The sequence below is a fragment of the Rhinolophus sinicus genome, chromosome 1 (assembly GCF_057876585.1).
Source record: "Rhinolophus sinicus isolate RSI-liver-muscle chromosome 1, RSI-T2T, whole genome shotgun sequence".
Lineage (NCBI taxonomy): Eukaryota > Metazoa > Chordata > Mammalia > Chiroptera > Rhinolophidae > Rhinolophus > Rhinolophus sinicus.
Genome location: NC_142501.1, coordinates 28,842,803 through 28,857,444, shown reverse-complemented (window position 1 = coordinate 28,857,444; position 14,642 = coordinate 28,842,803). Strand labels below are relative to the sequence as shown.

General features: G+C 42.2%; 1 protein-coding gene across 4 annotated transcripts in view; it reads right to left on the bottom strand.

Moving 5' to 3' along the window:
• Positions 1 to 14,642, bottom strand: part of ETV6 (ETS variant transcription factor 6) — a 219,101-nt gene that overhangs the window by 22,178 nt on the left and 182,281 nt on the right. For all 4 annotated transcript variants that reach the window (XM_019744766.3, XM_019744767.3, XM_019744764.3 and 1 more), the window contains one exon: positions 10,695 to 10,829. In XM_019744766.3, coding sequence (XP_019600325.1) covers positions 10,695 to 10,829 — 135 coding nt within the window. The remainder of the gene's footprint in view (positions 1 to 10,694; positions 10,830 to 14,642) is intronic.

The following is a 14,642-nucleotide window of genomic DNA, read 5'->3' as shown; positions in this document are numbered from 1 at the left end:
AAAACAAAACAAAACAAAACAAAAACCTACTTTAAAGCTTAAGCACCTGAAATGATGCTCATAATGAGTAATAACAGATGGAGACCGTCAGAAGAGAAATGGAAACAAACAAAAAAAGATTCTAAGACTGAAAAAAAATACAATATCTGAAATGAAAGACTGCATTGGATGGATTTAATAGCAGGTTGGCAATGACAGAAAAAAAAGTTAGTAAATTTCAGGACAGATCAATAAAAATTAACAACAAACAGATCCTCAGTGACCCGTGGAACAATATTAAGTGGTCTAACAGACAAGTAATTGGAGTCTAAGGCGAGAACAGAAAGAATGGGGCAAAAAAAAATTGAAGAAATAGTGGCCAAATTGTCCCCAAATTTAGCAACAATAACAACAAAACAAAACTTAAAGATCCAACAAGCTCAGCAAATCCCAAGCAAGATACATACAATGAAAGCTACACCCAGGTACATCATAGTCAAATGAAAATCTTGAAAGTAACCAGAGAAAAAATTATGGGAAAAAGTTATGTTACCTATGGCTAACTTCTTTTTCAAACAGAGAGAGAGAGAGAGAGAGAGAGAGAGAGAGAGAAACAAACACGTGCACAAGAAAGCTATGGATGGAGACCTATAGATTGAAAGAGACTTAAGAGACACATCAACCATTTGCAATGTATAGACCCTTGCTTGAATTCTGATTCAAACAAACTGAAAAAACATTTATGAGATAGTTGGGAAAATGTGAATATTAACAGGATATTTGATGATATTGAGGAACTATTAGTTTTCAGGTGATGTGACAGCTCTGTGATTATTTTATAAAGGTCCTCATCTTTTCACATCTGTATTGATATATTTACAAATGAAAATACGTATCTGGGATTTGCTTTACAATATCCTGGGATGGTGAAGCAGAGAGTAGGTGTGGCAGAGAGGAAACAAGATTGGCCATAATTGGTCATTGAAACTGGTGATGGGTACACAGTGGCTCATTATATAATACTCTTTACTTCCGTATCAGTTTAATATTTTACACTATAAAAAGTTTTTTTTAAGTGCTTAATCAACCTTGCAAGAATACAGGTTGGGATGGTAAGTACTAACTTCCTCACTTGAACCCAAATGCAAATAAAAGCTTACAGGGTACTGGTTAGGCCCATGGAGTTAACTTTCATGGCTGAGCTTATTAATACGAAAGAAATGATCTACAATCTTTTGGGGATGAGGCAAGTTTTCTCTTCATAGCTAATATGGATCTCAATTCTGCTGTCCACAAAAATGAGTTTATCTTTTGTCCATGGTTTACTTTTCATTTGTTACAGCATATGATCATTGTAAGCAACTATTTAAGACATTTGCATTTTGAAGTTTCATGTATTTTCTTCTCAATGCCATTGACAGAATGTCTCCTTTTCCTGAAAAGCTTATTAAGGTTTAAAAATACTTAAGGATGATGACCTGTATTGAAAAATCGTATTTCCTGAATCCATTTCCTGTCTTATAACTTTTAAAATGGACACAGGCGTCGGCCAGCACTCTGGTTACCTGCAGGCTTTCTTTGATGTCCTGTGCTGCCAGGCTCAGTGTATGGGTGTGCACTCAGGGCAAGCCTTAGGAAGTCTGGGAGGACTACGAGAGGAAGAACTTTCATGCCAAGGGTAGAAGAGGAACTGATGTAATGTCCTGGAGAGATTTCACTCTCTGTTCCTGCCCAGATCGTTGGGAACAATGAAGGCGGGAGACAGTGCTCTGGATAATCAACTCAGATTTTACTTTTGACTCAGGATCCCGGCAGAAACAGGACTTGGAGGAGCTTGATTTATTTCTTTCTCTGCAGACACAACTCAAAGAGGAAGTACTTGATGAAGTTGATAACATTAATGGTAGAGAACTGGATCCACAGGTATTTAATTCCAGGCTTCTGGTGGTCTGGGCACAACTACTGTCAAGGCTGAAAGGCCTGCAATGAGACCTTCCAAGCTTTTGTTTGAGTTTGCAAAGCATGCGCCCACGGATGGAGACGGCTGTGACGTGCCTACCCTGCTGCCTGCTGCCTCTGTTATTATAAGTTGGCAGCAGGGTATGGAAACTTATGAGACCAGAGCCGGCAGGCAGAGAAGCTCCGGACACAGGAAATGCACTGAACGGACAGTGGGTGCATTAAATCCCCCAGATGTAGGAGTCTTCTGTCTAAAACAAGAAGATTTTTTTGGTCTGGCCTTGATGTCTGGGTTTGTTCTTGGTGAATTGCCCAGCTGGAAAGCTGGGAAATTATCCACATTGTCATTGGTCTGAAGGTCTTGATATAGGAGGGAAATGCTCAAGGAAGAAGGAGGGAAAGTCACACATAATTAGTCAGTGTGGGCATGGAAAGAAGGGGGGAAGGGGGGGAAAAGACTAAGGACTGGTAGGGAACCTATTCTGGTTGAAAGTGTTTTCTGATCCCAAACCTTTCTCTTTGTAGACCTCTTTTAGACACAAAGAATCCCTTCTCACTACCAAACAGCCCAAAATAAATTAGTACTTTAAATGTGACGATTACAAAAAAAGTCTGATTTCTTTTCTTGTCCTCTTTCCTTTTAACTTATTAGGAAAGGTTCTCTACTTTAAAAATCATCAAAATTCGACCCAATTTAATCATGTTATAAATAATGAAAAACTAGTAAACCTAAAAAGAAAAAACAAAACTGCCTTTGGTTAAAGTCATGGATTTTGACTGGGAAATTTCCAGGGTAGAACAAAGGCTAAGATCAAGTTTGTATCTTACACACCAGGATCACATGTTCACCATCATGCTTTCCCCAAGGCCATGTTTGCTGAGGAGAGAAGAAGTCTCAGGGAGATGCAAATCAACAAGCCCAGCAAGGAAATCTCACTCACAGCATCAGTCCCCAGTGTCCCACGATGTTCAGGAAGGGACCATTTCCCAGCACAATATATTGTAAAAGATTAGTGGGTACCCTGAATGATATAAAGAGCTATATAGAGATTAAAGGCTTTAGGTCTTGAGATAGAATTCAAAACAGATTTCATATACACACTTAGGTTCTATCATCCCGTTATGGGTGGAACTGTGCTTCTTCCCACTCAAAAAAAATTCGTATGTTGAAGTCCCAATCCCAGTATCTCAGAATGTGAACTTATGTGGAAATAGGGTCGTTGTAGATGTAATTAGTTAAATAAGGTCATATTGGAGTAGGATAGAATCAGCCGAGACTTTTCACTGACCCTTTTCCTGCCCCGTTCAATGTATTCATCTCAACAAGTTGTCAGTGTTGAATTCCCTTGTAGGGCTTTCGTGTGGAGGGTATGATTCACAGATGTTTGAGGTCATACACAATAAATCCTATGTAAGCTCCTAGAATTTTATAAGCATTTGGTGAAAGGGCCTGAGAGAAACAACACAGGTGACTTGCAGGACTCTGAGGCTTAATCTCCATTACTGTGGGTGGGATGGCCTCCAAACAGGCTACCTCCACCAGTGGCTCAGTACGGAGAGCAGAAGCAGGGCTCCTGGCTGCAAGCTGTGTTTGCAGGCCGGCGGGTGCAGAGGAATCTCCCTCGGGCTCAATAAAGCAGCACAAAAGAAGTGAATGAAGAAATCAAGGGATCAGATTTCAAATGAGCCCTTAGACCTGTGGGGGTAAACCTTGTAAATCATTTACAGGGTGGTCAGGGTGGTACCAAGATAAGGCGGAGGAGTGCCGGAAGGGGAAAGAGCAAGAGAATGCCAACTGAAGGCTTCCTTCTCTGGAAGTGAACCCACACTGCTCTCAGTGCCCTTATCTCAGAGAAATCAGATGACATTTCCCGACAGGTAAGAGGAAGGAAGTTTCTTGAAGACTTCCTGGCTACCTTGGGGGGAGTTATTTGTACGTATTAGGATCTTCTGCCCCTAAACTTCTGGGCTAAGAGCAGCCTCTACAGCATTCATTGAAGGAAGCCAGAGAAAGCAGGGAAGGCAAGTCCATCCATCACCCAGTGCCTCCACATTTCCCCATCACAATCAAATGCTGTATTGGGGTAAGGTCAAAGGGTAAAAGGTCATGCTGCCCCAGACCCTGAAATATAGGACGTAAAGCAGAAAGAAGAGGTCCTGAAGAGGAAAAGAGTTAGAGAAGAGTGGAATGAGGCCTGGTCAGGGGCAAAGCTGTTAACTAGTTCCCTGGGGACAAGAAGCCAAGCTCTGGGCCTACTTTTCCTCTGATGGGCCCTCACCACCTCCTGTCAGATCCAAGAATCACAGCATTGAAAGGGGCACAAAAAAGGTTAATCTTATAGTTCTTAAATGTGAGAGGAGACAGCCAGAAGACAAATAGGTTCCAAAGGGGTCATGGAGGACCTACCATGTGCCAGGTATTGTGAGGTAACAAAGTACAAACAGTGCTCATTTTCAAAACAGGCTGTGTCCTGAAAGTAATCAAGGCTGGCACTTTCAATGTATTTTCCCATAAAAATAGTGCCACAGAGAGTACCCAGTTAATCCATGAAGGGGTTCTAGGATAACGGCGTGGGAAGGCAACAGGCCTTTCCTATATCCAGGATGCACAAATGTGATGTTTGCACAAAGTGCATGCAGTTGCAGTAATGGGAATGGTTAACAAGACAGGAGGTAAGAAAACAACCGACTATTGCACAATAATGTGAATACACTTAACACTAAATGTAATACTAAATGTAGAGCTGTACACTTGTAAGTGGTTAAGATGCCAAATGTTATGTGTATTTTATCAAAATTAACTTTTTAAGTTTATTTACTTGTTTTTTTGAAATTTGCCTTTTTTTAAGTTTAAAGAAAAAAAGAAGGGGGAAAAACACCTAACCAAATAGTGCTAAGAAATATCAAATAATAATAATAGCATTTATTGCTTGCTATGCGACGGATGCTATTCTAAGGGCATTTCCCATATCAACGTGCTCCTTTCTTACATTAGTCCTAGTCGATAGGTACTGCTGTTTTCCTTCTTTTACAAATGGAAACCGAGACACAGGAAGTTAAGTAACTTGCCTAAAGTCACAGAGCTGGTGAACTGGGGAGCTGGGATTTGAACAGGTGGTCTGGATCCAGAGTGCACACACACACACACCACTAAGCTCGCTGGCTCCATCGTGCATTACACGATTACTATGGATTACAAAGATGACAGACCCCAGCCAATGGCCTCCCTGACACTTCAGTCATCAATGTGATACCGCCAAGACTAAAGAATTGGGGATGTTTTTACAATAATCAGTAATAAGATGTGGCCCAAGCAGCTCAAAACTTCATCTACCCTGTTGCCTACTCAGCAGATGTCCTGTGGGGCTGGTTCTCAACGGGGACGATGGCCAATGTTTCTGCTCTCAGAAGCCAGTGCCTGACTCAGAACCCACATTTCTCACAGGCGGGGGGATGTCTGGCGTGCGAAGTCCATTCATCCCGAGGCAGTCAATGAGCTGTGCGCGTTCATTCAGTCTAAGTTAGTATGCGTTTTTAATATCATGAATTGAAGACATACACTGGTGTCTCAAAAGTTATCTTTGACTTTTTCTTTTTGTGTAGATTTGGCAGTTGAAGTACTATGAAGCAGAAAAGGTATGAGCAGGCACGCTGGGACCTGTCACGGTGTGTCCCAGGTAGAGGACCTGACTTGGCATCCTAATCTCTGCAATTCCACTCATCCTCATTCCTTTGTTCCATTTTCAGGGTGCTTGCACAAAAGACATTAATAAAAATGTGATTTTGGTTGGCTCCTTCATGCTGCTGTGTGACGAACACGGCACTTGAGTCAAGTGACCTAGGGTTAAGTCTGAGCTTTGCTCCTTTGTAGCTGTATGATTTGGGCAGATTTTATTTTACTGCTCTAGCCCCAATTTCTTCATCTATAAAGTGGGAATAATATTGCTTCTTTCAAGGCTGGTTGTGAAGATTAAATGATTTAAACATGTAAGAGCTCAAAACAGGACATGGTATGCAACAAGGACCCAATAAGTGTTAACTCTCATTTTGTTATTATGAAGCAGATCTATACACTTCATCATCTGTAATTATCTCATTTAACTTTTGTAAGCTGTCCTTCCTCCAAAGCAGTCTTTGGGCACTTGGATTTTATGGGTAGGGGAGGGAATAGGGGTAGTATTTACTTCAATAAAGTAATCATATAAATAAGACTGAGCGCCATCCCAGAACGCAGGCCACCATCCCCACCCCCGACAAACACGTGATGTCTCTCTACTCTCTGGGCCATTACCCTGAGTTGGTTGTAAAGAAAACTGAGAACAATACCATTTCGACACTTGAAATTTCTCATCATCGCTTCCAACTTCCACGTCCACCTGGTGACACAGCTGCCCAAGGGCAGAACTTTCACCTTAAAACTGTGTCCACTGCTGCAGAAACAATCACAGCACTGCACACGTAACTATTTTCAAATTAAAGTGACTAAACATCCCCTCCCAGTCTCTTAGATGGGGCATAGGAGAGGGTGGGGTGGAAGAGCTGAAACTGTAAGAGGGTTCCGCAAAGGAGTCACGGAATAAGAACATTTAAGAAACAAAGGTTTTGTCCCTTCTCCCTAGAGACTCGTGTGTGTCCACGTAAACCAGATAACTGCCATTCGGAGACGAGCCCAGACTGAAAGCATATTTTATAATGCTTTGTGAGCTTTTAGGAAATCACTATTTAAATAATTCTAACACCAAAGGACCAGTGGCAATTGAATATATACTTGGGGACAAACCTTTTCTTTTAAGTATTCCATGGGCGCTAAAAGTAACTGATTTTGGAACCTATGATATCAAAAGAAGCTGATATTACAACCGTTGTGTGACAGAACAAACTTATTTTATAATCATTTGCTGGTCTAAAATGTCTTAAACATGTTTTGCCTCCTGGTTTTGGTGAAAAAGTTGTATCATTGTTTATTTTGTCTCCTTCCTTTATTCATATTATGCAGATAAAATGGGTCACAACAATGAAAAAAAAAGGAATCTATTTAAAGTGAGATTTTCATCGTGAAACAAGTGAATGACACTACTCTTGGTTTTGACTACTAAGAGGGGTAATATTACCAGAAGTTCTTGATAAGGCAGACAAATGAGAACAGAAGAGAGATGTTCAACTGTCTCTGAGCAACTCCAGGCAGACACACTTAGGATTTTCTGGAGTCTAGTTGCCTATGACCCTGAAGGTAGAGAATGTCTCTTTTTCATCTTCGTATTACCCAGGAAGGCTCAGACCTTGGATAGAAGGTTAGGATTTGAGTGCTGTAAGATGTGAGACCATGTATTCTAATCCCCTATCTTACAAATGGGGAAACTGAGGGCCAGAGCAATGAGAAACAGCCCTTATGACTGTCCTGGAAGAATGGAGGGTTAGAACCTGCTTTCCTGACGTCCATCTCAGTCTTTAAAAATTTTTATCTAAGCTGATTATGTGTTCCAGTTTGTCAGGGGTGGTTCTGGTTCATACATATTGTCCTAGTTTACTTGTTAGCGTCCCATTTTATTGTCATAAATGTCTCAGTATGAATGAAAAATTATAAAGTTACCATAGTTATATAATATTGCACTCTTCCCATAAGTAAATAAGGGAGAATGGAAATGCTGGTTCTCCTAGGCCTTGGTGGTAGTGTGAAGACTGCTTTGCATAAGGCATGATGTGATTTCAGAACAGTGTCCCTTTGGGAGATAAGGAGTGTTTACAAAATAAAGGGTTTGAATTAGTATGATCACCCTCCTCTCCTGTCAGAGCCTGGAGGGGGGGCCTCTGAGCGAAGGCCAACTTCCTAGCTTCTGGCACTGCCAGGTGGCTGCTAGTAAGGAAGGTGAGATTCCAATGTCATGTGCTCGTATGAGGTATTTGCAGGGAACTGCTGCTGATTACGCAAGGTACATCTGTATTGTGATATAAATTCCTATTGTGAAATTATGAATGTCTGAATTGGTTAAGCCGGTGGCAGTGATGAGGTGAAGTCACAGGGGGGTTGAATGAAGCTCTGTGTTTGTACTTCACTCTGCATGCCTCGCTGTGCCAGCCTCTTTCGGGGCTGAGTCAGGCCCTGTCTGAAATGCCTCTGTTCTCCTTCCATTCTGTCGTATTTCTCTCTGTGCCAAGTCAACAGCAACATACTATTACATGGTACTGTATTCCCAATTATGAACACTAAATCATTGGGGATATAATATTTGAGATGTGTGATTTCACTTTACAGACTTTTTTTCCCCCAGGGCCAGATCTTTCTGTATGTTAACATATGCCCACATTAATGTGTTACCATCACAAGTACATATAACAGTATAGATACAGTATTGATTCTAGAGACAATGCATGTTGAGCTGGATATTTTTTCTCATTGGTGGAGACAAAGAGAAAGAGGTGGGAAGTGGTTGGAGGTAGGGAAATTGTACGGTCCATTCACCTCTCGATGGTTCCTTTGTCACCAAAGGCACCCATATATCTGGCGGTCTGGGGGCAAGCAACCTCTTCATGTCACCTCTGTGCCTTCTACGGCTCTTCCTATTTGCTATGATTTGATAAAGACCTACACTTCCCTTCTTGTATGTCCACGTGTTCATCTGAGGGCATGCCCCACATCTGATCGGGTGAAGGAGAGGGCACGTACTCTCAGATTCTGTTTCCTCGCTGACAACTTTAAGGAATGGTCCCTGAAAACACAGTACTTTTCAGAGCTGGGTCTGAAGCAGAGGTAACTGGTTCACAGGGCGATGAAGCCTTGACCTTGGTCTCATTTGCTCCATTCTTTTACCGACTGAGCTCACCACCACCATCATGACACTCGAGAGCATAACTCACAACTCATTACTGCGTAGGTTGCGGCACATCTGTATTTACTTGGTTTGAGAGTAGCTCTGAGAGTAAGCCAGCTTTCTCTATTGATTAGCTCTTGCAAATGAGAACAACAACAAACACACCTACTTATGAGTCAAATCAGGCCAAGGAGGAAGGATCTGTGATGAGGTGAGACCGTCAGCCTCCAATCACATGTGGGAATATAGGGGGGAATAGAAATTCCAAATGGTATTTTTTTTTTTTTTTTTTATAATGAGAAAAAGAGCGAAAAGGAAAAACCAAAACCAAAACCAAAACCAGAACCCATCACACCCCTTTTGTATCTGAAGAGGAAGGCAAAGTAATATGATTCTTGCCTTAAAGGTAAAATGATTCTTGCCTTAAAGTCAAGCTTCAGTAAACCCACCTCCTCTTGTCTGGAGTAGCTGCTGACTATTATGCAAGCTGGAAATATACCCACAGGAAGAGCAAAAAAACCCAGAAGAAACTGAGTTGGGGGTGGGGGGGGGGCAGCTGTTAAAGTTAGCAAGAATAAAGCGAGAGGAAGAAAGGATGAGAGAAACAGGCAGGGAGCAGGCAAGAAATGCTCGTTTATTCCCCATCACGGAAGCGGAAGCGAAGGGACCTGCTGTGAAACACTTGGCACAAGAAAGAGATGCCATCGCCTGGAGTCAGGCTCTCTTTTGTGAAGTGTTAATTAAGAAAACAAATAACTTCTCATTCTCTAAACTTGCCAATAACAAAACAAAATTATTAGCCCTGCTCTTGGGGCATGATCTATCAATGTAAGGAAATACTCCAAGGCACCAGGGTTTCAGGCCCCTAGTAATCTGGTCCTAAGAAAAAGCACAGGTTTAAAAGTATTACTTTGTGTCCTCACGTCTGTTATCTAAGCGATCCTGGCAGGAACAACACGTGGGCTTAACACTCAGCAGGGGCACTACCCATCACTGTTCAATGGATGGTGCACAGAGTGAGATTTTTATACCCTATTTCTGTACCCAAACACTTGCTTTGCAACTATGTCCAGGGCCGCAATTCAATTCTGGTCTTTTGTTCTGTTTTCTACCGGTGGTTTTATGACGATCAGCAGACAAGGAGAAGACTGAGAAACTGCTTTTGGTGCATGAAGAGGAACCTCCGGCCCACCACACAGTTCACAGGGTTTGGGTATTCCCACCCCCCCCCAACCCCGCTTTTACTACCCTCTGCTCACAACTCTCCAATGCCTCCCCATTACTGTCCTCCACATAGATTGGTGGTTCCAATCTAACCTCCTGGGACTAGCTCTGCAAAGGCAACAAGTTGATCATTGCTGAAGCAGGGTGATGGCTCACAGAAGTGTATTTAGTTCATGCTCTCTCTTTGGGATATGTTTGAAAGTTTTTGATAACAAAAGATTGGAGGGAAAAAAAAAAAAAAGATAGACTCTACAACCCAAGCCATCTGACTGCTCTCTGTCCCAAGGACTTACTCCAGCCTGTCATTCCCTGAGTCTAGAATGTTCTCCATTTAATCCCTGCTTATCAAAATCCTGCTGGACCATCAAGGAATCGCCCAGAGACACCTCTTTCATGAAGCTGACCCTGCTGCCTGTACCTGGATGTCATTCCCCTTCGACTACCTCTTCAGACATAACTGCTTCCTATGACAGTTATGCTTAGACACTTACGGGTGTATCTATCTCATTTCTTCACCTAGATTGTGAGTCACAGAGAAGTAAGAGTATATCTTGTTCATCTTGGCATTTCCCCCAGGATCTTACACTTGTTAATAGGCACTCAATGATTTGTTTGTCGAGTGAAAAATGAATCACATGAAAAAGAACAACTTATCAAATTAGCAATGAAATCTCTTGGATATGTCTCAGTCTCAGGCAAGGAAAGAGAAGTGTCCTCGGGTACCTTCTTCGTGGTTCTGATGCAGTATGACTTCCGGCTGTGTGTGGATAGAGTTTCCAGGGTGGAAGAACGGTGAAAAAAGAATCCGGGGTTTCCTCTGCTTCAGAATATGCTGAAGGAGTTCATAGAGCACGTCACCTGGAAGGAAACAGAAAAGAGAAATAGTGAAACTGGAACATTTTATTCAACTTTTTTTTTTTTTTTAGCATCTTTTCTTTTTTTTTTAATTAGTTTCAGGTGTACAAAGCAACATAATAGTTAGATATTTACTTATTCTACTATGTACTGGGCTTCGACTCGATGCGTGGCACTGGACAAAGGACACAACGTCACATGAGCAAGATGGGCATGCCAGCTACTCTCCTAGAGCTTACAGGGGACAGACAGAGGTGCCACTTGGAACCCAGAAAGTCAGAGCCTCGTGATCTTTCCTTAATCGAACTTTTTGATTATGAAAGTAATATGCAATAAGTTTTCAAAATGCTGAAAACCAGAAAGGAAACAAAACTCAGCTATTATCCTATCACAAGAGAAAGGAGCCCTGTTCATCCTACCTATAGTTATAGACTTAGGACCAGGCTGATCATAGCTTAGTATCCCTCTTAGTAGCTGCGTAATGACAGTGCATCACACGGATGTACCAGACTTTATTTGAATTGTGAGTTGTCCCAATTTATTGCTATTATTGTTGTGAAAAATATTCTTTCACCTATGTCTTTGCCTGCATTTCAGATTATTCAAAGAATTATGAAGTTATTAAGTATGAAAATTTTTAATGTGCTGATGACAACTCAGAGATTTTTCATAGAAATCTTTCCTGCAGAAAAACAAAACAAGAACCAAACAACATGCTTTTCTACCCAACCAGATCGCAGGCAGGAAGAGAATAAATATGAAAAAAATTCACTAGTCTGGTCAGAGGTACTAACTACTGAAGATACCCTACAGAGAACTGGCACGTTGTGGGATGCTTTCTTCCTTTAAAAATACAACACGGGCATTGCTCCAAGGTTCCAGAATCTCCAGAAAACCTTCACGTGTCAGCTCTTTGCAGAGGGTCGTAGGGCTAGTTTGAGCTGGAGCACTCTGTTCTGATACATTTGGTATTTGAAGTGTCCATGGAGGAGATAATTAGCCAAAACCCCCCAAAAAACAAAATACCAAAAACCTGTCATGATCTTGTCCCACCCCTTTGGCTTAGATCCAAGTTTAAAATGCAGGTGGGTGCCTCAAAGCCCCTTAGGTGTGGATGATTAATCCTTAAAATACCACAGGCTTTTGACTGTCTCCCCACCCCCTTCCACATATAGATATGAAGTTAACAATTGTAGCAAACAATGGGCTTTTAACTCTAATTTTAGCCATTTTTAACAGATTCTTTAATTAACAACTTAATTTAACTACATATTTTGGGCTGTAGATATTGTTAACTTATTTTTTCTTTTACACTCAGCTTGAACCTGAGAAACACTCCACATTAATTTCTTTCTGCGAACCGCTACTCCTTTTCCATTTGTACCAAATAAAGCTCCATCATATTCTATTCTAAGGGGTTTCTGAGGTCCCTTGTGTCTTTGCTTTGACTTTGTTCTTTCCTCTACCTTTGAATTTTGGTTGATATTAATATAACTTACTGCCACTATTTACTATTACGACTAAGTTAAAGCAAAACACTTTAAAGAGCTGAAGATACCAGGTCACTTGGGTATTTCCTTTTAATGAAATTGGGCAAGAAGACGCAGAGGTAGTCTAATCAGACTTTTAAAACTGTTCTATATAAGGTAGAACTGTGGCACACACAATTGCGTTTTGGGACGCAGGTTTGGATTCCATGACCTGGGAAGACTTTGGAGCTCATGGAATCCAAACCTAGCAGTCGTGGTAATGTCTGTGATGAGACGAGGTTACAGAGCCTGAAATACAGTCCTATTTTAATGATTCATATTCTTAATCGCTTACAAAAATAAGTCCCCAATCAACATTCTGTTTTGGTATATTGTAATGTCTTCCTGAACTTTTCTTAATTTACATGGCCTCACACTCGCTGGGTTTTATCCCATAGGTTTGAGCAATGCTTTATTTCTATAATATGCAGAAGAGAAAATGAAAACACTGAAATACGTGTTCCTGATGATTACTATTACTAAAAAAAAAAAAAAGGGTCAGTAATTAGTGTATCCATTTTGGAAGGGGAGATCAGGAAATATAAATTTAGTGACTGTGAAGGTGTCTAACTTTGTTCATTTAGAGAGGCATGTAGACGTGGCAGGAAGGCACAGACTGCAGATGTGGGCTCCTCAGGCTGGAGTGACCTTGTCCGCCCAGGTGACCTTGACCAAGTCCCCGAACTTCTCTGCAAAAGACGCTAACAACATCATCCACCTCTTTACTGTTGAGGATTAAATGAGGGGAATGTTGTGAAGCTCCATTCGAGCAGGGTCTGTTACACCCTAACCTCTTCCTGGAGGTCCCTCTTAGGGTTGGAGAAGCTCCGACATGTGGTGGCTAAAGACAGAGCTGGAGAGTGGGCAGGTCACTTTCTTTGCTGTGTTTCCATTTTTCGACGTGTGGACAGAGTAATGCAATACAGTGGAATGGGAAGAGTCTGTGCTCTGGAGTCAGACCAGTGTCATAGGCACGTACTTGAACACCTCTAGGCCTCAGTTCCCTCCTCTAAACAATGGCTTGTTAACAGCATCGACCTCATGGGATTATTGTGAGGAGTCGGTGAGGTACTTCATGTCATGAACTCATCACCGCATCTGGCAAACAGTAATAACTCAGCAAACACTAGATGTTGCTATGACCACATCTGTCACCACCACCACCACCACCACCACCATCATTATTATTGATATCATTAAAGTGGTTTAGGACAGACTTCTAGGCCGCTATGGAGGTCTCATATATTGAACAAAGGAGGAGTGTCTGGGCATGGTCAGTGCTATGTTCCACCTCCACAAAGGGTAAAGGTTAACTGAAGTCATTCACCTTTCTTGGCCTCTCTGGCCTGGTGGACTAAGTCCACAGTGGGGCTGACATGTGCTCTGCCTTTTACTTTCCCAGTCTTCTGTGCTGGCTCTCTCTGCCTCTCATCCCAAAGTTGCAAAGGGTGCCAGGCAGAGAAGGTCTGTCTCTGAGTGTGCGGGGGGGGGGGGGGGGGGGGGGGCAGGGGGAGGAGCAAATGAAATGGAACTCTGCCAGTTCCTTCCCTAAACCATAAGCCTATTGTGAGAACTAGTAAGATAACATTCATAAGCACCACCTGTGACAGCTGGCTAATGGGTGGGAGCAAAGGCCCAAAGTCCCAGGTTCCAGGCCAGGAAAATCTTAATTCTAAGGTCGTGGAACATAGCCATAGCTAGATCCGTCCATTCACAGACATGTTTCCTCAGCAACCAGAGGCTCAGTTTGGGAATGTGGGTGGCTTGGCACAAACTCGCCACTACTGTGGGGGGCGGGAGGAACCCACTTACTGTGCATATACCCTGTGTGTGTATGATTGGCAGTAATAGTTTGTGCCTGATAACAGCTTGGAATCTTAGACCTAGAGAGGATTCTAGAGGTTTCTTACATCAACTCAAACTTGTGTTTAGTAGAAGTCCCTTGCCTCCCCTTCCTCTGCCAAGAGGTAGCTTTGGTGCAGTACTTCCAATGTGGGCAGCTGGCCAACAACATAAGCAAACCATTTATGGACAGCTCTAGTTGACAGAAAGTTCTTCTGCTGAGTTGGAATCCGGCCTCTCCTGCCATCTCATATGCTTTGGTCCTTCGTTTTGGCTTCTGGGGCATCACAGAACATGCGTCCTGTTTATGACGCTTTTCTAAATAAATAAAGATGGCCTCCTACCCGCTTCCATCTCAACTGTCCCCTCATTCCTCCAACACCCAGCCTGTTCTCTTGGTACAATTTTAAAATCTTCAAATAGGCAGGAGGTCGTATCTAAAAAG